General features: G+C 32.7%; 1 protein-coding gene across 1 annotated transcript; it reads left to right on the forward strand.

Annotated features, from left to right (window-relative positions):
• The first annotated feature begins 6,260 nt into the window (after nucleotides 1–6,260).
• On the forward strand, nucleotides 6,261–20,159 carry LOC114390636 (golgin candidate 1-like). The gene is made up of 21 exons (XM_028351445.1): nucleotides 6,261–6,526; nucleotides 7,179–7,259; nucleotides 7,655–7,704; nucleotides 7,774–8,382; nucleotides 8,475–8,537; nucleotides 8,619–8,696; nucleotides 8,805–9,008; nucleotides 9,725–9,781; nucleotides 14,814–14,888; nucleotides 14,968–15,039; nucleotides 16,204–16,266; nucleotides 16,376–16,474; nucleotides 16,998–17,075; nucleotides 17,194–17,262; nucleotides 18,285–18,332; nucleotides 18,407–18,502; nucleotides 18,583–18,659; nucleotides 19,072–19,117; nucleotides 19,202–19,300; nucleotides 19,403–19,447; nucleotides 19,641–20,159. The coding sequence occupies exons 1-21, from the start codon at nucleotides 6,499–6,501 to the stop codon at nucleotides 19,710–19,712; spliced, it is 2,109 nt and encodes a 702-aa protein (XP_028207246.1). The 5' UTR covers nucleotides 6,261–6,498; the 3' UTR covers nucleotides 19,713–20,159.
• The last annotated feature ends 300 nt before the right edge of the window (nucleotides 20,160–20,459 follow it).

A 20,459-nucleotide genomic window follows, 5' to 3' on the forward strand; every position in this document is an offset into this window, starting at 1 on the left:
ATTCTTTTTTCATTTTTAGATTGAATGGATTCCTATTTTAATTATTGAGATTGTAAGCGTCAAATCATTTGAATACTTAACTTATGTAACAAAAAACAAATTTCAATACTTAACTTTATAAATTTTATTTATTTTAATCCATTTCTAATTTATTTTCTATTATTATTTTGTACTAAAAAAATTCAATTAAATAACATTTTATAAAGTAAAAGACAAAAATAAGAATGTTAAAAATTAAAGATTAAAGTAATTAACACTTAAATTTTAATAAATATAAGAGTTTGCTATTTTTAGATTTCTTCTTTTATTCTTCAAAAAAATTCAAATAATATTTATTTAAAGAAAAGAAATTAATTATAAACAATCATAAAGAAAAATGTTTGTACATGATTTTTTTATGATAATTAAGCATTGGCAACATTAATTAATTAATCATTTGCTAATATAATCAGTTAACAAAAATAATACAGTTCAACAAAACTTCTTAGATGAAAACACTGAAAGTAAGAAGTAAATTAATTAACAAAAAAAATGATCTCATTGATAATACACAAGCAAGAAATTTAATTTATTAATGGTCAATTCGTACATCACTAAACCATAATTGATCTAAAGAGAAAATTTTGTCATTGTCTTGCTGGAATTATTCAGCCAGCATTCACTCAAATAGTTAATCATTGTTAATTAACTACTTGTGAGATACTCCTTCTCTTCCAAAATAAATGTCACTAATTCTAGGTTGTTAAGCTAAAAAAAGCTAACAAATATACGAAAGAAAACAATAATTTTATAAAACTAAACTTATTATAAGTGTATTATATTGAAAAACTAAAGTGATATTTATTGAAAATATTAATGAAAAAAATAATTAATATTACATTAAAAAATTACCATGACACTTAATTTGGGATAATTTTTTTTCTCTACACATTTATTTTTAAGAAAAGTATATTTAATTATTAGTATCACAACTCAGAAGTATAGATTGATAATGATACACAATTACATATATCTTAATCACTTTTATTTACAAATTATTTTATTGTTAAATATTAGTTATTAATTGTTAAATTTTTTAAATGAAGAAAATCAAATTCACAATCTTTCTTTTTATCCCTTCTTTTTTTACCACCAAATAAATCTTATAACTCTTTTTACATTATCACTTATGAGATAAAATAATAATTATTAAATATTTTAATAATATCACGGCATTATTAACGACTTTTCAAACATATTTAACCACCAGTGCTACAAGTACAAATCGATAATTGTATATACATATTTATTCACTCTTAATCATTTGTGAGATAAAATCAAGCATATATATTTATCTCTAAAAACTATATTTCTCTATGTGATTAATCACATGTGATGGGTGAACATTAGATGAGAAATTAATTTCAAATGATACAATATAATTACCCTTCTAAATATTATTTAGAGAATCTAAATTAATTAACTATTGTGTAAATTATGTAGGGTTCTCTTTGCGTAGACATGCATGATATATACATGATCTTAACACATTAATTTAAATAATCAAATATGAACAAAAAAAAAAAAACTAGCTTAATTATTACACTTTGTTGGTAGTTTTATTAAAGTGGCCATGAAGGAAAGGCAACATTTTAACGAAAAGAAAAGAAAAGCATTAGTGGGGAAAATTAATCATTTTAATAAAGAGTTGGTGAGGAATCGTGATATAGTAGTGCTCTATAATTGGATTGCAGAGTCCCTTTCAAGCACTAATTAACTCTCTTTTTCTCTCTACATTGTACTAATTGGCTGAACTGTAAGTTTTGCCTTTAGCTGTGAACGATATTTTAACCTTTTTCTTGGAGTTAATTTTAATATCTTCAAATTTAGAGCCAGCCTTTGACACATGGCAGCATTATATAAATCACTGGACATTTAACTATTTGATTAGAAACTCACTGTCGCAATCAATTTCATTATTGGACATCAATCATATTCCATTTGACACCGATGCATGTATTGTGAAAGTGTTTTTGAAAGTTTTACTATATTTGTACCTGGAGTATCTTCAGAACGTATTAAAAAATTATTGTATTTTGAACTTGTTAACAAACTTTTAAAGTGAAATAGAATTAATTTTAATAAATTACTTTTAAATAATTAAATATAACTAAAATGCATGTTAAAATTAATTTTAAGTATAATATATATTAAATTATAATATATATATATATATATATATATATATATATATATATATATATATATATATATACTTATAAATAAATAACCTACATATATAATAGGTTTAATACATCAGTATTAATCCAATTACAAAAATTTTAAATTGAAAATTAAAGATCAATTATTAACTTTTTTAGTTCCAGGATTTGCTAAAAATTCTCAAAAAATGTTAAATATACATTAAATATATATAAAAATCCAATATTTTGCCATAGTGTTAATAAAGAGATATTCTTGGAGTGAAGGGACGAAGTTTGTTCTACAATTTTGTAATAAAAAAATATAAACTAAACCTGTCCAATGGTTGAGATAAACTTATGTTTTTTGAAAACTTTTTTTTCCAATAATTATGAGATATACTTCTACTCGAGTTAAAAATGATAAAAAAAATCTTTCAAATACTTTATATAATTGTATATTTAATTCAACTGCTAATTAAACTAAAAGAAGCAGCACTGGTTGATTTGTTATAACCGCAAACTTTACACCATGATGTATTGACAAGGGAGAGTTATTTACTAGGATAAATCAGAGTACGTGATATCATCAGTAAATTGTTAATTTGAGTAATATTCAACTCAATTTTATTAAATAAAATTTTAAGTTCGAATGTTCTGAATTGAAAAATATTATTAAAAGAGAAGATTAAATAAAACAAATAAAATAGAATAATAATTTGATTAATATATAATTACACTTAAAATAAAAAACTAATTATCTCTTAATGTTAATATATAAAAACTACAAAAGTTATGTTTAAAATAGGAGATAGTATAGTTCATTGATATTTAAGAAAAATCAACTTAAATAATGTACTCCAAATATCCATATTCCTCGTAAAAATGATCCATAATTTGAGGTTTTCTTTTTCTTTCGGTTGAAATAATTTGAGAATCATCTACATATATTTGGGTTTGCGTCCAACACCAAGGTTGTGATGTTGACATGCATGTCTGTAATGTATTGACCAAAAAGTCATTATGAGTGATTGTAATTAATTTACATTTTATTTAATAGATAAAGCTGGGACTCCTCATGTCTCTTTTGTCTTTACAAAAGTATTACTTTTAAAGCATTCAACATAATAATAATAATAACAATAATAATAATAACAATAAATAAAAAAGACACAAGAAGACCTTGTGCAGATATATGCTTGTGTGCGCGTCTTTTAATTTCGGTTGACAGTTATTTGTAACTTTTTATAAAACCAGGATTAATTATTAAAGTAGGATAGTATAATCAGATTTATTTAAATTTTAGTAAAAGAAATATTATTCCGTACCCCATCTCTTAAAAGAAATTTTATATCCAATCCAAGTCCAGAGTTAAATGGATTTGATTTAAAATCTATATCCATTTAATTGGAGGAAATTAGTTTGACTTTTTAAAAACTGAATTTAAAAAAGAGTTTTAATTTTAAAACTAAAGAGTGCAACAATAGAAGCCTTGAGTCATATATAATCAAAGCTGATAACTAAAGATGAAATAACAAAAATATTGGTCCTTAAGATTCACAAACGATTAAAAAATTACTCCCATAATAAAACAAAATCATTTAGGCTTATGAATTTATATTTTTGAATGAAAATAAGATAATTCACATTTTAGCTGTTATTTTAATTTAGATTTACTAAGATATATAAAATTCTAATTGGAAGCTTTAATGTTACGGATTCCTAAATTTAACTTATTCTGAACATGTTTTGCACAACTTATAATCTAAAATATTATCTGTTTTTTTATTTAGAAAATAAGTTGTTTTCAAACTAAGTTGAATGTGGGTGATCCTAGCTTAAGTTTTAGAAAAAACTTCTTTTTTTTTGAAAAATTAAGTTGTTTTATGAAGCTGAGAATTTGTAACTTATGATTATTTTCTAACAACTTTTTTTTTTCTTTTAGCTGTTTTATACTATTTTACTATGTACAAGCTGATTTTTTTTACATCCAAACAAAATTAATTATTTCCAAGTCACTTTTCTACAAATTACCCAAACAAAATGATAATCGATAATTAAAATAATCTAATTTTAGCAATTGATCCAACCAATCTCAAAATTCGAAGCCGTTTAATTTCACCGCTAGTCCGTGACTATGACTTCAGACTTTGGATTTTTATGTACTTTTATTGGATGCCCATATGGTTATTAGAATGAATTGGACAAACAAATGGATTATTTGAAGAGTGACATTTCTCGCACCTGCAAATTTTGTTTCAGGTACTGTAAAATTACACTATAGTTTCGACCTTCTGTAATGTAATGTACCCCATTTTTGTTCTTCTGCAAGGCTGTTAGGGATTGATGAATTCGTAAGCACATTCTAAATAAAAATTATAGATTTCATAAAAATTTATATATATAAATAAATTAATTATTAGATCAAAATTAATTGTCATGAAATTTATTATTTGAATTTATATGTGTATTAAATATATATTAAAAATTTTATTGTTATATATAACGACATTAATTATTTTATAACATAATTGACCTATTAGTTCAGTTGATTAAAGTGTCATGTTAATAACACGAAAGTTACAAGTTTGATTCCTGCATGAGTCATTAATTTTAACCAATTCGTATGAGGCTTACAAAATGATAATCCGTATTAAACTTATGGATTCATCAATCTGTATCAGCTTTATGAAAGGGCGAAAATGGAGTTTTACTATTTTGCTGGGTGTATCAGCAATTATGCATAGTGCGTGTAGCAACTACCTGATTTGGGGCAGCCTGGTTCTGGATTGGTTTGGCCCAACCAGATTTTTTGCATTCCCTTACCTTGAAGATGACGTGTGACATTGTTGCTGGCATTAATGTTTTAAGCCCATTACTTCTTATAATCCACAAGTTTCTCCCTGCCTGCACCCTTTTTTTAATTTCATAAATTTTAAAATCTCCAAATTACCTTCCTTCTTTTAAGGTCATTACTTCCTACACCCCACAAATAATTTGGATTAAAATTTTCGAAGTTCACAAATTGCAATCTAGAAAACATAATCCGTAATAATCTTTTTCATGTTACGGATTCCTAAATTCAAAAAATAACACTCTATTTTCCAGATTAGTGATTCGAGAGGTCTTTAGTATATTCTGGACTATTAATTCCGGAAGACTTTTATCAACATTCCAAATTTATAATTCTGGAAGTCTTCTTTAATATTCCGGATGCATGATTCTAATAGTTTTTGCTTTTTCACATTCAGGATTTATAATTCCAGAAGCCTTTTTTTAGTATTAAGCTTTTATTGATGCTTTTTAGTAGTTTAATGTTTTGGAGTATACTGCAAATCGTGAGTATAAATCCGCTGTTAATGATGGCCACAGGGGGATTATTTTGAGTCATACAGAAAAATGCTTCGGGGTTTTGGATTGATTTTTTAGGGGATTTTTATTTTGGGTGTTTTTATTTTTTTTCTAAATAGAAGCGTGCTTTGACTTTTAGGATAGATGATCTCTTCATAAGTTTTTGTATTATATATATTTTTAATCAATTGTACATAAAAATAAAAATAAAAAGCTTTAGAAGTCGGGCAAAGGCGGGTTAGGGTTCAAAGTCAGGCTGAGGGGTATTTTTGAGCTTTTAATTTTCATATGGGGTGCAGGTTGAAAAACATGAGGGGCATGAAGCAATGACTGTTTTTAACGACCCTGGACAAAGACATGGTACCTTATTATTTTTTTGGACAAAGTTTACTCAGATTAAGAAATATGAAAAACACTATTTATTATTTTTTAATTAATGTATTTATTATTTTTTAATTAGAAAATATTTTAAAACTATTAAATATTTTTATTAGTTTTTAAAAGGTACACTAATATTAAAAAAACAAATTACCTTTTTATTAATTAGTGTATTATTAGTTTTAAATTAGTTATTAAAAAATGAAAAAACTAATTTTCATTTTCAAACTTAAAAAAATATTTATTAGGTTTTTTTAAGTAGTATATGGCACATTCTTACTTGATTGTAATAATAACTAAAAAGTAAAAACACCCCATTTTACTTTTTTTTATAATAAAAGAAAATTGCGTAACGTAAGAGGGGTGCAGTTTTTTTGGAGGGGTGGTGATCAGGTGGTTGAAGACAGGAGTGGCGAATTAGAATCAGAGAGAAAGAAGCGGTTTTTATATTTCTCGCGCGATTCGTTTCAGGCAAGTGCAGTGCAGAGTCGAAACGACGTCGTTCATTGTGCGATGAAAGTAGCTCAACAAGTGTTGAATCTCTGAACTCTTTGGGATTCGAATCTTGAGTCGTTGATCGTTTCCGGCAATGGATTCGTGGCTCAAAGCCGCTGAAGGTAACGGATCTCGCTCCCTTAGATTCGTATCCTAAAATCCTCCAATTTCGTTTTTTGATTCCATCAATCTTACCGAGCTCGTAGTTTTAGTTGATGTTGCGTCTTGTTGTTTTTAATAATCGCAATGTTTTGTTGATCACCGAATCTTTGATGGATGGTTAATGCTGATGTGTTGATGTGCTCATGCGTTAAATTGTGTTCATCAAATGGTTTTGCCAAATACTTTTGATATTATTTTTGGTGAAGGACTGTGATGCTTATAATGTATTGGAAATTAACAAATTAGGGAATGGACTGGTGAGTGTTAAGTGTTAATGTTTTTTATCGATAAATGTTAATTGTTAGTTTGTTAGTTTTTTTGTTAGTAGGAGTGATTGAACCCTGCGACCTTTTCCTCCTTCCCCTCCTTCTTAACCACCCGACCAACCAACCTTATATCTTCTGTGTTAAGTGCTAATGGTTTCATCAATGTAATACACTAACTAAGACTTGTAATTCAGTGAAGGACTGCATTGCCTATTAGGAGTATTGCGTCATTTTTATTGTTTAGGTGACGTGGGTGATGGTGACTGGTGAGAGGGAGTTACATCGCTTGAGATGCATTTTGACTTAACTCTGACGTATAGCCTTTTTTTTGGCTTTGGTTGATCAGGTTTATTTGAAGTTGTAGATCGACGAGCGAAGGCTGTTGCCAGTGACTTATCAGAGGAGCAGGGTGATTCTAAGTCTCCAGGTTTATATTTTAGTTCTTTTCGTTCACCACCTAGTTAGCCATCAATACATGCTGAAAATTAGACTTGGGTTATTGCTGCAGAGTTGTGCTGCCAATTTTAACCTGAATTTCCGTTTCTTATTCTCTTTCTCACAATCTTTTGCTTGGTATAAACAAACCATTTTGGTTTAAAACATTAAATGTGTTTGGTTCAGCTTATTTTGAAGAAATAATTGCTTACTTTTCATTGCCTATTTTTGTTAGCTTCCCTGGAGAGCTTTTGAAAAATAAGGAATAATTTCCCAATATTTTCATTGCCGAAAACAAATGAACCAGGAATTATGTCTTTTGGATACATATTCTCCAATATCAGAAATGCTAACAAATTGTTTTATTGTTTCCTTTTTAATAAATAGCATCAAATGGGCAAGGATCTCAGGGCAAGAGGACAAAATCAAAACCAAAGGTATTTCCACTGCATTACTATCCAACATCCACAAATAATATTCACATTTGTCTTTTTGAGATTGTGCAGGCTCAAAAGGCACTATCCGACTCACCAACTATAATTAGTGATACTACTCACGAGAAAAGTGGATCTCCATCAGCACCTGTGGACATAGCAACTTCAATAGACAAAGTTGATCCTGAAATTGATGTGAGCGCTTCCACGTCTACAAACCAACCAAAGGAGCCACAACCTAGCGATGCAACATCACCCTTGTTAGGCTCTTCATTATCAAAAATTCTAGGCGATGATGTTGGTAAACATGACACAGATGATGCGGAAGCATTAGTAAATGATGCTGATATTGGAGTTGCCACAATTGCTGGTAATGGTGATCCTGTCCAAGAGAGTGCTTCAGACATTTGTGAGATGGATCCTCCTCCAGCTCCCAAAGGAATTGAGGGCTCCAGTGATGAACCCACTAGTACTGGCCAAATTATCAAATCTAGAGATTTAGATGCCAGTAAAAATGTGGATATAGAGAAATCTGATTCTGTGGCTTCTGACACAGCTCCTAATAATGATCCTATACTCAAAGATTCTGATGTAAAAGTTGAATCTGTTGTGGACGAGAAAAGCCAAGAGGATCACAAAGCTGACATCTCCCCCGAAAAAGTACAGGATCAACTTGATGAGGTAATACTTATAATGGAGAAGTTTAGACATTCTTACTTATGCACATCTTTATTAAAAGATTCTTCTGACTAATTTTTTTAGTTGGTACATAGGCTCAAGGATTGCTTAAAACAACAAAATCTACTGGTCAGTCTAAAGAGGCTAGGTTAGCTCGGGTAAGGGTGTTGCTTAAACCAATAAAATCTTTCTAATTGCTTATTATAGATGCCTGATTATTATTTCCTAATGATGCTCAGGTCTGTGCTGGATTGTCATCCCGTCTTCAAGAATACAAATCTGAAAATGCACAGTTGGAGGAACTTCTCACTTCAGAGGTGAAGCACCATCACTATTTCCTGTTAAAGGAATAAAAAGTCTCATTATATGCTTGAAATGAAAACATATTGACTATCATATCACTTAAATTAATTCTAAATCTACAGAGAGAGCTGAGTAAATCATATGAAGCTAGCATAAAACAGCTACAGAAGGATCTGTCTGAAAGTAAAAGGGAAGTGACAAGAGTTGAATCAAATATGGTTGAGGCTTTGGCAGCAAAAAATGCTGAAATTGAGGCACTTTTAAGTTCTATGGATGCTGTTAAGAGGCAGGCTGCATTGTCAGAAGGAAATCTAGCTTCCCTGCAGGTTCCTCTTTGTTAATTTATTGAAGTGTGTCTCGAAATATTTTATTTCCTCCCGTGCAACTGTTGTTTCCACCTAAACCATATTCTGTTCAATTTGCTTTGATCTGGTGGAAGCTTTTTCTTTAATGAATAATGAACATGTTGAATTTGCTTCAGTGTTGGCATCATACATTTTTATACACAATCTTGGCTAATTGTGACATATTGATTGAAGTTTAAGTAATCCCTGCCCCAAGTTGGTCTATGAATCTTAAGATCTAATTTGTATACTTTTATTGTTCTACCAAGAACTTTTTGGTCTATGAACGACAAGGGTTGCTAGAAATGCATTTTCACCTATCCAACTTTTCCCACTATCCAGAAGAAATCTAACACTACTTTCTTTCAGAACATAATATGGTTTTCTTGCTGCCCGTGTTATAGCTATAAGATTGTCATTGATTTGCGGTTTGTGTTTTTCTCTGTATGTGATGTCTATTAAAATTTACTTGCTTTGCAGAATTGGGGAATATATTTACTCAATAAATCAGTAAAATATTTGGCTATTGTGAACTTGTTGGACTGGGCAACATAGTGATTTACCTTCAGTTTTCTTCATTAATTTCTTTCATTAGTGTAGGATTAATCATTTCACTATAGTTTGTACCTTAAATATATTTTAATGCTAGAGTGTTATTTATAGTTATGGCTTGGGTAACACTATTCATATCTTACCAGGCAAGTATGGAATCAATGATGAGAAATCGAGAACTAAGCGAAACAAGGATGATGCAAGTAAGTAGATTCTGTTATGCATGTAAGATTACTATAATTATACAATGATGAAGTTTTTTTTTAGGTTTAGAGAACAGAGAAAGAGAGAAAAATATTGAGAAATGAAACTGATATTATTGACTCTGAAACTTAGTTACAAAAGAGGTATTTATAGACCTCTACACTTTCAGCCTAAGCACAAAACAGAATAACAAAATTCCGTTATAAGTTATAACAGGATAACAGAATAACAGAATTCTGTTAGTAAACTAACATCCTGATACAAGTGTAGTGCTGTTAGCAAAAGCTAACAGCCCTTGCAAACTATTTTCACAGTTATTTACATATATTCTAATAACCCCCCCCCCCCCCCCCCCCCCAGATTTTTCAGAGGAAAAACTCTTCACATTGAGTTTGTCCCTAAGAATATCAAATCTTGCTGAAGAAAGGGGTTTGGTCAAAACATCAGCCCACTGATCTAAAGCTGGAATATGCAAGACTGAAAGCTGTTTAGCCAGAACCTTTTCCCTCACAAAGAAGACATCAATTTCTATATGTTTCGTGCGACTGTGGAACACTGGATTATGAGCAATGGATACAACACTTTGATTATCACAATAAAGCACAAGAGTATGGAAGGAAACATGTAATTCTGTTAAAAGAGCTTGAATCCAAGTCAATTCAGTAGAGGTTTGAGCCAAGCTACGATATTCAGCTTCAGTACTGAAGTGGAACGCCTATCATCCACATCTGATGCCCAATCAGCATCACAGAAAGCAAAAAGAGCCAAGGTTTCACAATGGGAGCAGACTGAAGAAGTAAACCACGAGACAAGGTACCCTTAAGATATCTCAAGATCCTTTTAACCACTGCCCAATGAGAGTCCAGAGGACTGGCCATATACTGACAAACTTAATTAACAGCAAAACTGATTTCAGGTCTAGTGAGAGTAGCATACTACAGAGCACCTACTACTGATCTGTAGAGTGTTGGGTCATGAAATAGATCAGCACCATGTCTAGACAGTTTACAGTTGGAAACCATGGGAGAGGAAATAGAGTGTGCCTCGACCATTTGAGTTTTGTGAAGTAAATCACGATCATATTAGCTTTGAGTCATTAGTATAGAGTTGTTAGGGTGGTCTATGCAGCTTTTGTGTTCTAGCCTTTTTTTATGGCTTTCTATGTACTTCTGTAGTACCTCTGGTACTATCTTTTATAATATATAATATTTTGGCCGTTCAAAAAAAAGTATAGAGTTGTTAGGAAGATATTTGATCTCCAGTCCCAAAAAATAATCCAAGTGGCCCAGCTGCTTAAGAGAGAAGGCAATGGTTAGTTTGGAAGTTAGCTGCTGAATAAGAGAGACAGAACTTCATGTGATGATGTCATCCACATAAACTAAAAGATACACAGTATGCTTTTGATGTGTGTAGATGAACAAAGAAGAATCACATTTGCTTCCTACAAACCCAAGCTGAAGCAGTGTAGATTTTAACTTGTCAAACCATTGCCTTGGAGCTTGTTTTAAGCCATAGAGAGCCCTATTAAGCTTACAAACCAGGGATTTATCTCCAACCTCAAAGCCTGGAGGCTGAGTCATAAAAACAGATTCTTCAAGCAACCCATTAAGAAAAGCATTGTTGACATCAAGCTTAAATAAATCCCATCCTTGAGAGAGAGCAAGAGTGAGAACAACACGAATTGTAACAAGCCTTACCACAGGAGAAAATGTCTCATGAAAGTCAAAACCATGAACCTGATGAAAACCCTTGGCAACTAAACCTGGTCTTGAACTTGTTAATAGAACCATCAACATTTTCTTTTACTCTGAAAACCCATTTGCACCCAATAGCTTGTCTATTAGCAGGTAAGGGAATTAAATCCCAAGTTCTGTTTTTCAGTAAAGCATTATACTCCTCTTGCATAGTTGCAAACCATTCTAGATTTTCCAGGGCCTGTTTGACATTTTTAGGTTATGAATGAGTAAGGAACAGTGAAGAATGCAGTCTAGGATTATGAATTCCAGACTTGGATCTAGTTTGCATGGGATGAGTATTAGTAGGAACTGAAGTTGGAGCAGGTATAGATTCACTGTGAGACCCTATATTGGATGACTGAGGATGTGCTGAAGTAGACTTAGATGAGGGTTGATTTGAGGCAGAATAAAAGCCAGGAGGAATAGAGGGAGGAGAAGGTGAGTGAGAGGAAGGCAGTTGGGAAAGAGGTGTAGGAGCTACAAATGGAGGAGACAGGTCAAGGTTAAGACTGAAATAGGAGTTAGTGTTTTGTACTGGGTTAGAAGATGAGGAAAATAGATCCAAATAAGGAAATCTCAGCTCATTAAACAGAACATCCTTAGAAATATCAATTCTGTCAGTTGAAGACAAACATTTATAGCCTTTATGAAATGAGGGGTACCCCAAAAACACACACACTCCTGAGAAGAAAAATTGAGTTTATGAGTATGATAAGGTCTCAACAAAGGAAAACAAGCACAACCAAAGGTTTTAAGAAAATGGAAGTCAGGATCTTTGTTGAAAAGAGTGACAAAGGGAATAGCAAAGTTGAGAGATGCAGTAGGCAGTCTATTAATTAGGTAGACAGCAGTAGTAAAGGCATAGTCCCAAAATTGTAGAGGTAAAGCTGCATGATGTAACAAAGTGAGACCTAGATCAACTATGTGCCTATGTTTTCTCTCAACCACACCATTCTGATGATGGGTGTGATAACAAATTAATCTGTGAGAAATACCATAGGAGGTTAGGAGAGCAGAAAAGGGTCAATACTCACCCCCCCAATCAGATTGAACACTTTTAATTTTGGTGTTAAGTTGCAGTTTAACTTAGGATTTGAAATCTTGAAAAACAAATGTAGTTTCAGCTTTGGTTTTAATTGGAAAGATCCAAGTGTACCTGGAAAAAGCATCAATAAAGGATGCATAGTACTTGAAGCCAGAATAGGAAGTTAAATGAGATGGCCCCCATAAATCTGTAAAGATATGTTCTAGAGGAGAGTAAACAAAAGTAGAAGAATGAGATGACAGCCTGTGAGATTTTCCCATGAAACAAGAAGCAGAAAAATCTGAAAATATTTTATTAGATGGTGAAATATTACACTGGTTGAGGACTAACTTCAGTACATGACTATTTGGATGGCCTAACCTAGCATGCCATAGACTAATAGTACTAGGAGTTGAAATAATAGAGCTAGAAGCTATAACAGAATTTTTAGTAACAGTAGGAGATGTGATTGAAGTAGAAATGGAAGTTGACAGCAGCTGAGGAGAGTGATCTTGAAATCTGATGTTATGGAATGAATAGAGACCATCAACACCAACAACACCCTGAAGGAGAACTTTATTGGTCGCCTGTGATTTAACAAGACATTAGTGAGGATGAAACTCAAAGAAAACAGAGTTATCTTTAGCAAATTGACTCACACTTAACAAATTTTTTGAAATCGAAGGAACATGTAATAGCTTATTAAGTTTGAAAGTGATATGAGAGTCATTAGGCAACAAAAGATGAGGAACCAACACTAGAAATACTCAAGCCTTCACCATTTCCTATAAAGATTTGGTCAGGTCCATCAAAGTGTGCAAACTGTTTGATATGATGTGATTCACCAATCACATGGAAGCTAGCTCCAGAATCTGGAATCCAGGTTGAACTACCTTGACCATTGCCATGAGAGGCCGAGTTTGTAAGCATAGCACTAGGTTGATTGGTTGGCTGAGCAACAAGTTTGGGATTAGGATTAACCGAAGTGTTTGAGGATCTAATTGAACCAAATGAATAAGGAATAGGTTGAAGTGTAGTTGGATCAAAAAAGGTAAGTGACTCGTGAGGCTGAAAGTTCATGTCAACTCGAAAATGACATACATTAGCAGTATGTCCTTATTTGAGACACATTTGGCACTGGAAGTTACCCCTGCCGGGACCACCGCGACCACCACCACAATCAGAAGAAGCACCAAGATTTATATGAACTTGAATGCAAATAACCTTGAGTATAATTCAAGGATGGAGAAGTGAGCAATTGAGTGTCTTTGTTGTAACGAACAAGACAAGTCTCGTGACCGTAAAGTAGAGCTTCAATCTCGGCAGTGGATGGAGTTCGTTTCTTGCTTTCGATCACTGATATAACTGACGCATAATCAGAAGGGAGACCTTCCAGAATTGCATCAACGTACTCCTCATGGTGAACCAGAACACCAACACCACAAGCTCATCGACATAGCCTTTAATCTTATGGAGATATTCATCCATTGATCTTCCTTGAAGCGAAACTGCACGCATCGCAGTTCGCAGTTGGCATGCTCTCGATTTGGTGTGAAGATTGAAATGCTCGTGAATCTTCTCCCACACCTGATAGGAGTGATTCGAGCCTAAAACGTGAGAGAACAGACTTTGAAAGAGTGGATTAGAGCCAAACGAGGAGCATTTGGTCCCAAACTTCCCAGGCCTCGTACTCTGGATTGATGCAATCGGCATTTCAATCCTCTTCTATGAGATATCGAGGTGGAACAATCGGATTCACCACAAACCGTTTGGGCGATTTGGTTACTGGTTTGACATGTTGTTGCCAGTGTAGGTAGTTGGAATTGTCTAGCTTCTCAGTGATGGAGGTCGGAAAAGAGTGCGACACAAAACCTTGAGACTCAGAAGCCATGGATGTGGAAGAAGGAACTGGAAAAATCGAAGAGAAGAGCTTTCACGAAAAACTGGCTCTAGATACCATTTTAGGTTTAGAGAACAGAGAAAGAGAGAAAAATATTGAGAAATGAAACTGATATTTGAGTCTGAAACTTAGTTACAAAGTTAGTTACAAAAGAGGTATTTATAGACCTCTAGACCTTCAGCCTAAGCACAAAATGGAATAACAGAATTCTGTTATAACATGATAATAGAATAACAGAATTCTGTTAGTAAACTAACATCCTGATACAAGTGTAGTGCTGTTTGCAAAAGCTAACAGCCCTTGCAAACTGTTTTCACAGTTATTTACATATATTCTAATATGTTTTCGTATTAAAACTGTTGTTCTTGCAGGCTCTAAGAGAGGAGCTAGCATCTGCTGAGCGAAGAGCAGAAGAGGAGCGTGTCGCACATAATGCTACCAAAATGGTCTCTAACTTGAATTATTTATTTCTCAAGTTTGTGTTTTGCATTATATTTTAGTGATTCTGTGATATTGGTAGAACAGGCTGCTATGGAAAGAGAAGTGGAATTGGAGCACAGAGCAGTTGAGTCATCCACTGCACTTGCAAGGATACAGGTAATGTAAGCACTTACTGTGGCTTAACTTTTAAATGGAGTGCAAAACATATTAAAGCACTGTTTTTTGTTTGGTTTTTGCCATATGTCATTAGTTTATATCATGATTGAATTGATATACTAGCTGCATGTCAAGTTGTCTATGCGGCTAAAAAATTCTGTATATGAACTTTGTAATCTAGAGCTTTTTCAGAAAACATGTAATCGGATTCTAAGCACAGGTAGAAATTTACTGTAGAGAATTTTTTTTTAAAAATAACACATGTTTAGAATACTAGTATCCAAGCCTTGCGATGTTTTCAGGCAGCTGTCATTGTCAGTTACTTACGGGATTGCATTTTTGTGATATTTTCAGGCAGCTATCACTGTCAGTTACTTACGGGATTGCATTTTTGCGATATTTTCACACATCTTTTTGTGTTAGCCTATTTACTTAGAGATGAGGTTGGCTGGAGCATTTTTGGGCAGCTATGGGCTGCTTATATTGCTTTTGGCATCCTTGTAGGGACAGAGAAATATTTTTAGAAGGAAGAGGGGAAGTATAAAATAACGAAGATTAAGGCATCCTCAGCAGAAAAAAGAAAGTACTAGAAAGTTAAAAAGTGCAGCAAAGCTGCCCAATCTCTATTTAAGTCTGAAAAGTTTACTTCATTAACACAGCTATTAGAAGAACAACACAAAGTTCATATATACAATTCTATATCCTAATAATCTTCCTGGTATGTGTAAAAGTATGTGTGAATCTTCACTTGCCGGGGTGTCTGGGAATATGAAAGAGTCTTGTATAGTGAATCTTGTGATGATTATAAAATAATTTTCATCAGCAGAAATGTTAAAAGATTTTGGTCACATTAAATTTGAAGAAGTGGGGTCATCCCAGCTTGTTCAATGTTGCTACGCAAGTCTGACTACATTCCCTTAAGATTTTTGGTTAAGTTTGGCATCATATTGTCACCAATGATGTCTTTCGGTCTTGCTATTTAAATTTTTAATAGAGATTTACTTTACCAAAAACAAAAATGTACAATAGTAACAAGTCCACAATGATAAACCTTGTGTTAATAAGGCTGCTTTGGTCCACTCTGTCCAGCTATTTTGCTTGGTGAATTATTATTGGCGTTAGGTTAAATATATAGTTTGATTTGTTAGTTGCTCCTCTTTTCAGAGAGTAGCAGATGAGAGGACAGCAAAAGCCACAGAACTTGAGCAGAAGGTGGCACTTCTCGAGGTACATGAATAACAGTTAACTTTTTCCATTTTGAATGTGAAGGCTGATTAGTGATTACTATTCTGAAAGAAAGATCCACTAAATAGTTTTTGGTAATATCTGTTATCAGGTTGAATGTGCATCTTTAAATCAAGAACTACAAGATATGGAAGCCCGTGTGCGCCGGGAACAAAAAAAGGCACCAGAAGAGGCAAATCAAGTAATTCAGGTATAGACTTGGATTATTGATAAGAGAGTAGGTTGATTTGCAACTACATTAGGTTCCCTTATATTTCACATCTTCTACAAAGTTTATCAATAAGTGTATAGCATATTTAAAGAATCAGTGTCCTTTTTGCTTGATTGCGTAAACCATTTCAAAGCACATTTGATTTTTTGTATAAATATGAATAGAACGCATTTATTTTATGTTTGTCCTGTTCAAAATTAGACCTTCCCCTCTATTTGCTTCTTTTACACAACTGAAACTCTTACTAATTTTATGTTTGTCCTGCTAATTCTTTTGAAATACAAATTAGACTTAAATGTCGGTTTTTTTTCGACCGAAAGAAAATTCAAGAGGGGAAGGAGTGGGGCTTGTGGAAAATTTTTCCATGCTCATAGTTGAACCTGGGAACGGCTAGGCCCATGTCACAAGTTGCCACAGCCATTTCTAGATGACAATTATGATAATATTAGTCATAATTTTTCATCCTTATGGAATTATAACCATGGGAGTTTCATATATTTAGAAGCAGGCATGGCAGGAAGAATTGGAGCGTGCACGTCAAGGTCAGAGGGAAGCTGAAAACAAGCTATCTTCCTTGGAGGCAAGATTGATTTTTTATTTTTATTTTTTCTTATGAAGTTTATTTGAGATAATCGCCTCCTGTCTTGCAGGTCAAGTTGCACATCCCATTATTGATATGTTTGGTTTCACTGTTTCAGGCTGAAATGCAAAAAATGAGAGTTGAAATGGCTGCCATGAAGAGGGATGCTGAGCATTACTCACGTCAGGTAATAATCATAGTGTTTCTGTAAAAAATTTCTCTTGTATAAAATTTAAATTCACAAATTGGATTAAAAATAAATAAAACCTCCTTGTGTCTTAAGTGGGGAGAGCTTAGACTTAATTAATGGGCATACAGTCATTCTCTTACTGCTGCATTACAAGTTAAATTTCAAGTTATGTCCTCATGATTGGACTGCATCACTTTCTGTAGATTTTGTCATATAAATGGTCTTGTTTCTATTTATTTTTTTTTGGGGGGGGAGGGGGGGGGGGGGGGGGGAATAACAGTAAAAAAAGTCTTGGTAAAACCATTTCCAGTTGAGGAATGATCAGTTAATGGTTACTACTTATTAACCATGTAGTCTAAGTGGTTAATTGATAATTGTTTCTAAACTGAATATTTTTTACTATTAAATCCTTTGTAATATTTACCATGCATGAAAATATATTTTGAACATCACCTTTTGGCATTTGATATATTAACTTTGGATGGAAGTATACCTGTGAATTTGAATGGAGTCAGTTCCAGATATAAAGGTGCATATTTTTTTAATGTTATTATGGAATGTTATCCTATTTGTCTAAGCATCTACAGTTTCAGTAGCATAAATGATAAATTACTCTTAGTCATATCCATCATCCAAATCTTCAGAAATATATTTATGGTTGATTACTGGGTGGTCTAGACTCTACACTATTTTACCAAGAAAAAGAATTGCATCGCGTTTGAAAATGGATGTCATGATTGATTTTTTAAAAGGATAAGCATAAGCATCCATGCATCTTCCCAGTCACTTGCCATATATTTAATATCAATCAGATATTACCTTGAGTAATGCTAGCAATACTTTCTTTGACACTCTTTTCCACACACACACTATACTCTCCAGCCTATCATGCTATTCTTGCGTGGGTTGAAATATAAGAAAGTTGAAGTTAATTTAGTACTCTTAACAAGTTTATGCTTTGGTGTTATGATAATTTTGGAATACTGCTTGTTAAAAGCATCATCTTAATGTTGTAACAGGAGCATATGGAGTTAGAGAAACGCTATCGGGAACTGACAGACCTTTTGGTAATTTGTCATGATTAAATTTCATGCAAGTAACTTGTGATATTCAATAAATTTATGTGTTATCTTCATTTCAGTACTACAAACAAACTCAATTAGAAACCATGGTCAGTGAAAAGGCTGCCACAGAGTTTCAATTGGAAAAGGAAATTAAGCGTCTTCAGGAAGCAAAGGTATGTAACTAAGTTCCTGTGGCTGCTTCATTAGTAGTTTGACTTCACCTTGATTTTCAAATAATTGTTATATTGAACAGGCAGAGGCTGAAAGAAGTAGAGTTTCTCGTCGAGCATCATCATCTTGGGAAGACGAGACTGAAATAAAATCCCTTGAGTATGTTTCCTCTTACTGTCTTATAGTATCTATCTTGTTTACCTGTAATGCATTTGATTTGATTAAAACAATCATAAACTTTATCCTTGAATAGTCATATGCCCTGCCACCAGCAACGGAGGTTCCTGCAAACCCATTAAAATGCACTCATCCTTCATGCAACTCTATTTGTTTATCCTCCCTATGTTAAATTATCTCTTGCATTTTCTTATTCTAATCTATTTCTATTCATTTTTTTTATCAGCATTCTAATCTATTCATTACTTCATAAATGGTAAAGTTATAGTTGTGATTTGCTTATGATGACTTTATTAATACTTCTATATACTATGTTCTGTCTCTCCAAAAGGTTGCACCATCTGTTTTCATTTCCTGTTGTAAAGTTTAGAAACTTATAAAGTAAAAATTGCAGGCCTCTTCCTATGCATCACCGTCATTTGGTCGGTGCAAGTATTCAGGTATAACAACCATCATGTTTCATGTCATTTTCATTCTCCAATGTAGCATTATTTTTAACTTTGTATGTGGCATGTCTCATGCAGTTGCAAAAAGCAGTGAAACTATTAGATTCAGGGGCTGTCAGGGCCACAAGATTTCTCTGGCGATATCCAACAGCTCGAGTTATTTTATTTTTCTACTTGGTGAGATCAGTTCATTACATGTTTAAAATGTCAATTTAGCTGAGATGAAATACCATTAAAGGATTTGAAATTTTACTTACCAACCTTGAGAAATTGCAACAGGTTTTTGTACATCTCTTCTTGATGTATCTCTTGCATCGCCTTCAGGTAAAGATCTGATTGCAATATAGAATATATGACAATTACTGATACATGCAGCCATGTTAAACTGATACCTTTGAATAGCTTATCACTGTAAAATCTTGTGGTACCGACATCTTTAATATAATTTTGTAGCTGATCTATAAAAAAAAACAGTAAAATCTTGTGGATTCTGAATTATTTTTTATCTTCTATGCAGGCACAAGCTGACACATTGGCTGCTAGAGAAGTTGCAGAATCTATGGGACTTTCTAACCAGAATTTACCGTGACTTATCAAAAATATTCCATCTAGGGCATGTGTCAGGTGTTAATAATATCTTCCTGGCTACATATATTTTCAAGTGTACATTTCCAATGCCACTGCTTAGGGTGGCTTGATAATGGTCCAGCAAATGACTCGAGCATTGCAAACCAAAAGAGGAACTTACGTACAGGCATCTTATGTCTCAAGTTGATCTTTTGAGAAACTGCTGCAAGATGGAGTTGGGAAGATTGGAATTTGCTTTAGCCAATGATTAATGAATGGGTGGCAGCTTCTGTTTCTTGTGTAGACTGTTCTGAAAATTGAATTGGTTGATTATATGTTTATTCGTTTTTTCTTCTCTGAAAATGTATTTCGAGTGGAACGATGTAGATAACAATATATTTTGTGATATCCTTTTTCTTCGTTCCAAGGGCAATTGCCAAAACTAAAGAATACACAGCGCTTGAATGAAGAAAAGTTAGGTACTAAATAACTTGTGAACCTTACGAGTTACGAGTTTTCTCTTTATTAGATATAAATTATAAGACATAAATGGGAATACCATAATGGCAAATATAACAAAGCTTTGGTTTTGATGTTTCCTATAATAATACATGTTAATTCGGTTCTTCTGTATAATTCCTAAAGTTATGTTTATATTGATAGAAAAAGATGAGATGAAATAAAATGAGTAGAAATGTAAAATAGCATAATAAAATATATATTTTTCCATTATGTGAATATATTACAATGAAATATAATAAAATTTTTC

Source organism: Glycine soja, chromosome 16 (assembly GCF_004193775.1).
Source record: "Glycine soja cultivar W05 chromosome 16, ASM419377v2, whole genome shotgun sequence".
NCBI lineage: Eukaryota > Viridiplantae > Streptophyta > Magnoliopsida > Fabales > Fabaceae > Glycine > Glycine soja.

Excerpts from the sequence above, each read along its gene's own strand:
- LOC114390636 (XM_028351445.1), top strand. The coding sequence starts at position 6,499 with ATGGATTCGTGGCTCAAAGCCGCTGAAG. Across the intron at positions 17,263-18,284 it reads CTGAGCATTACTCACGTCAG|GAGCATATGGAGTTAGAGAA; the intron begins GTAATAATCATA and ends ATGTTGTAACAG. Across the intron at positions 19,448-19,640 it reads ATCTCTTGCATCGCCTTCAG|GCACAAGCTGACACATTGGC; the intron begins GTAAAGATCTGA and ends TCTTCTATGCAG.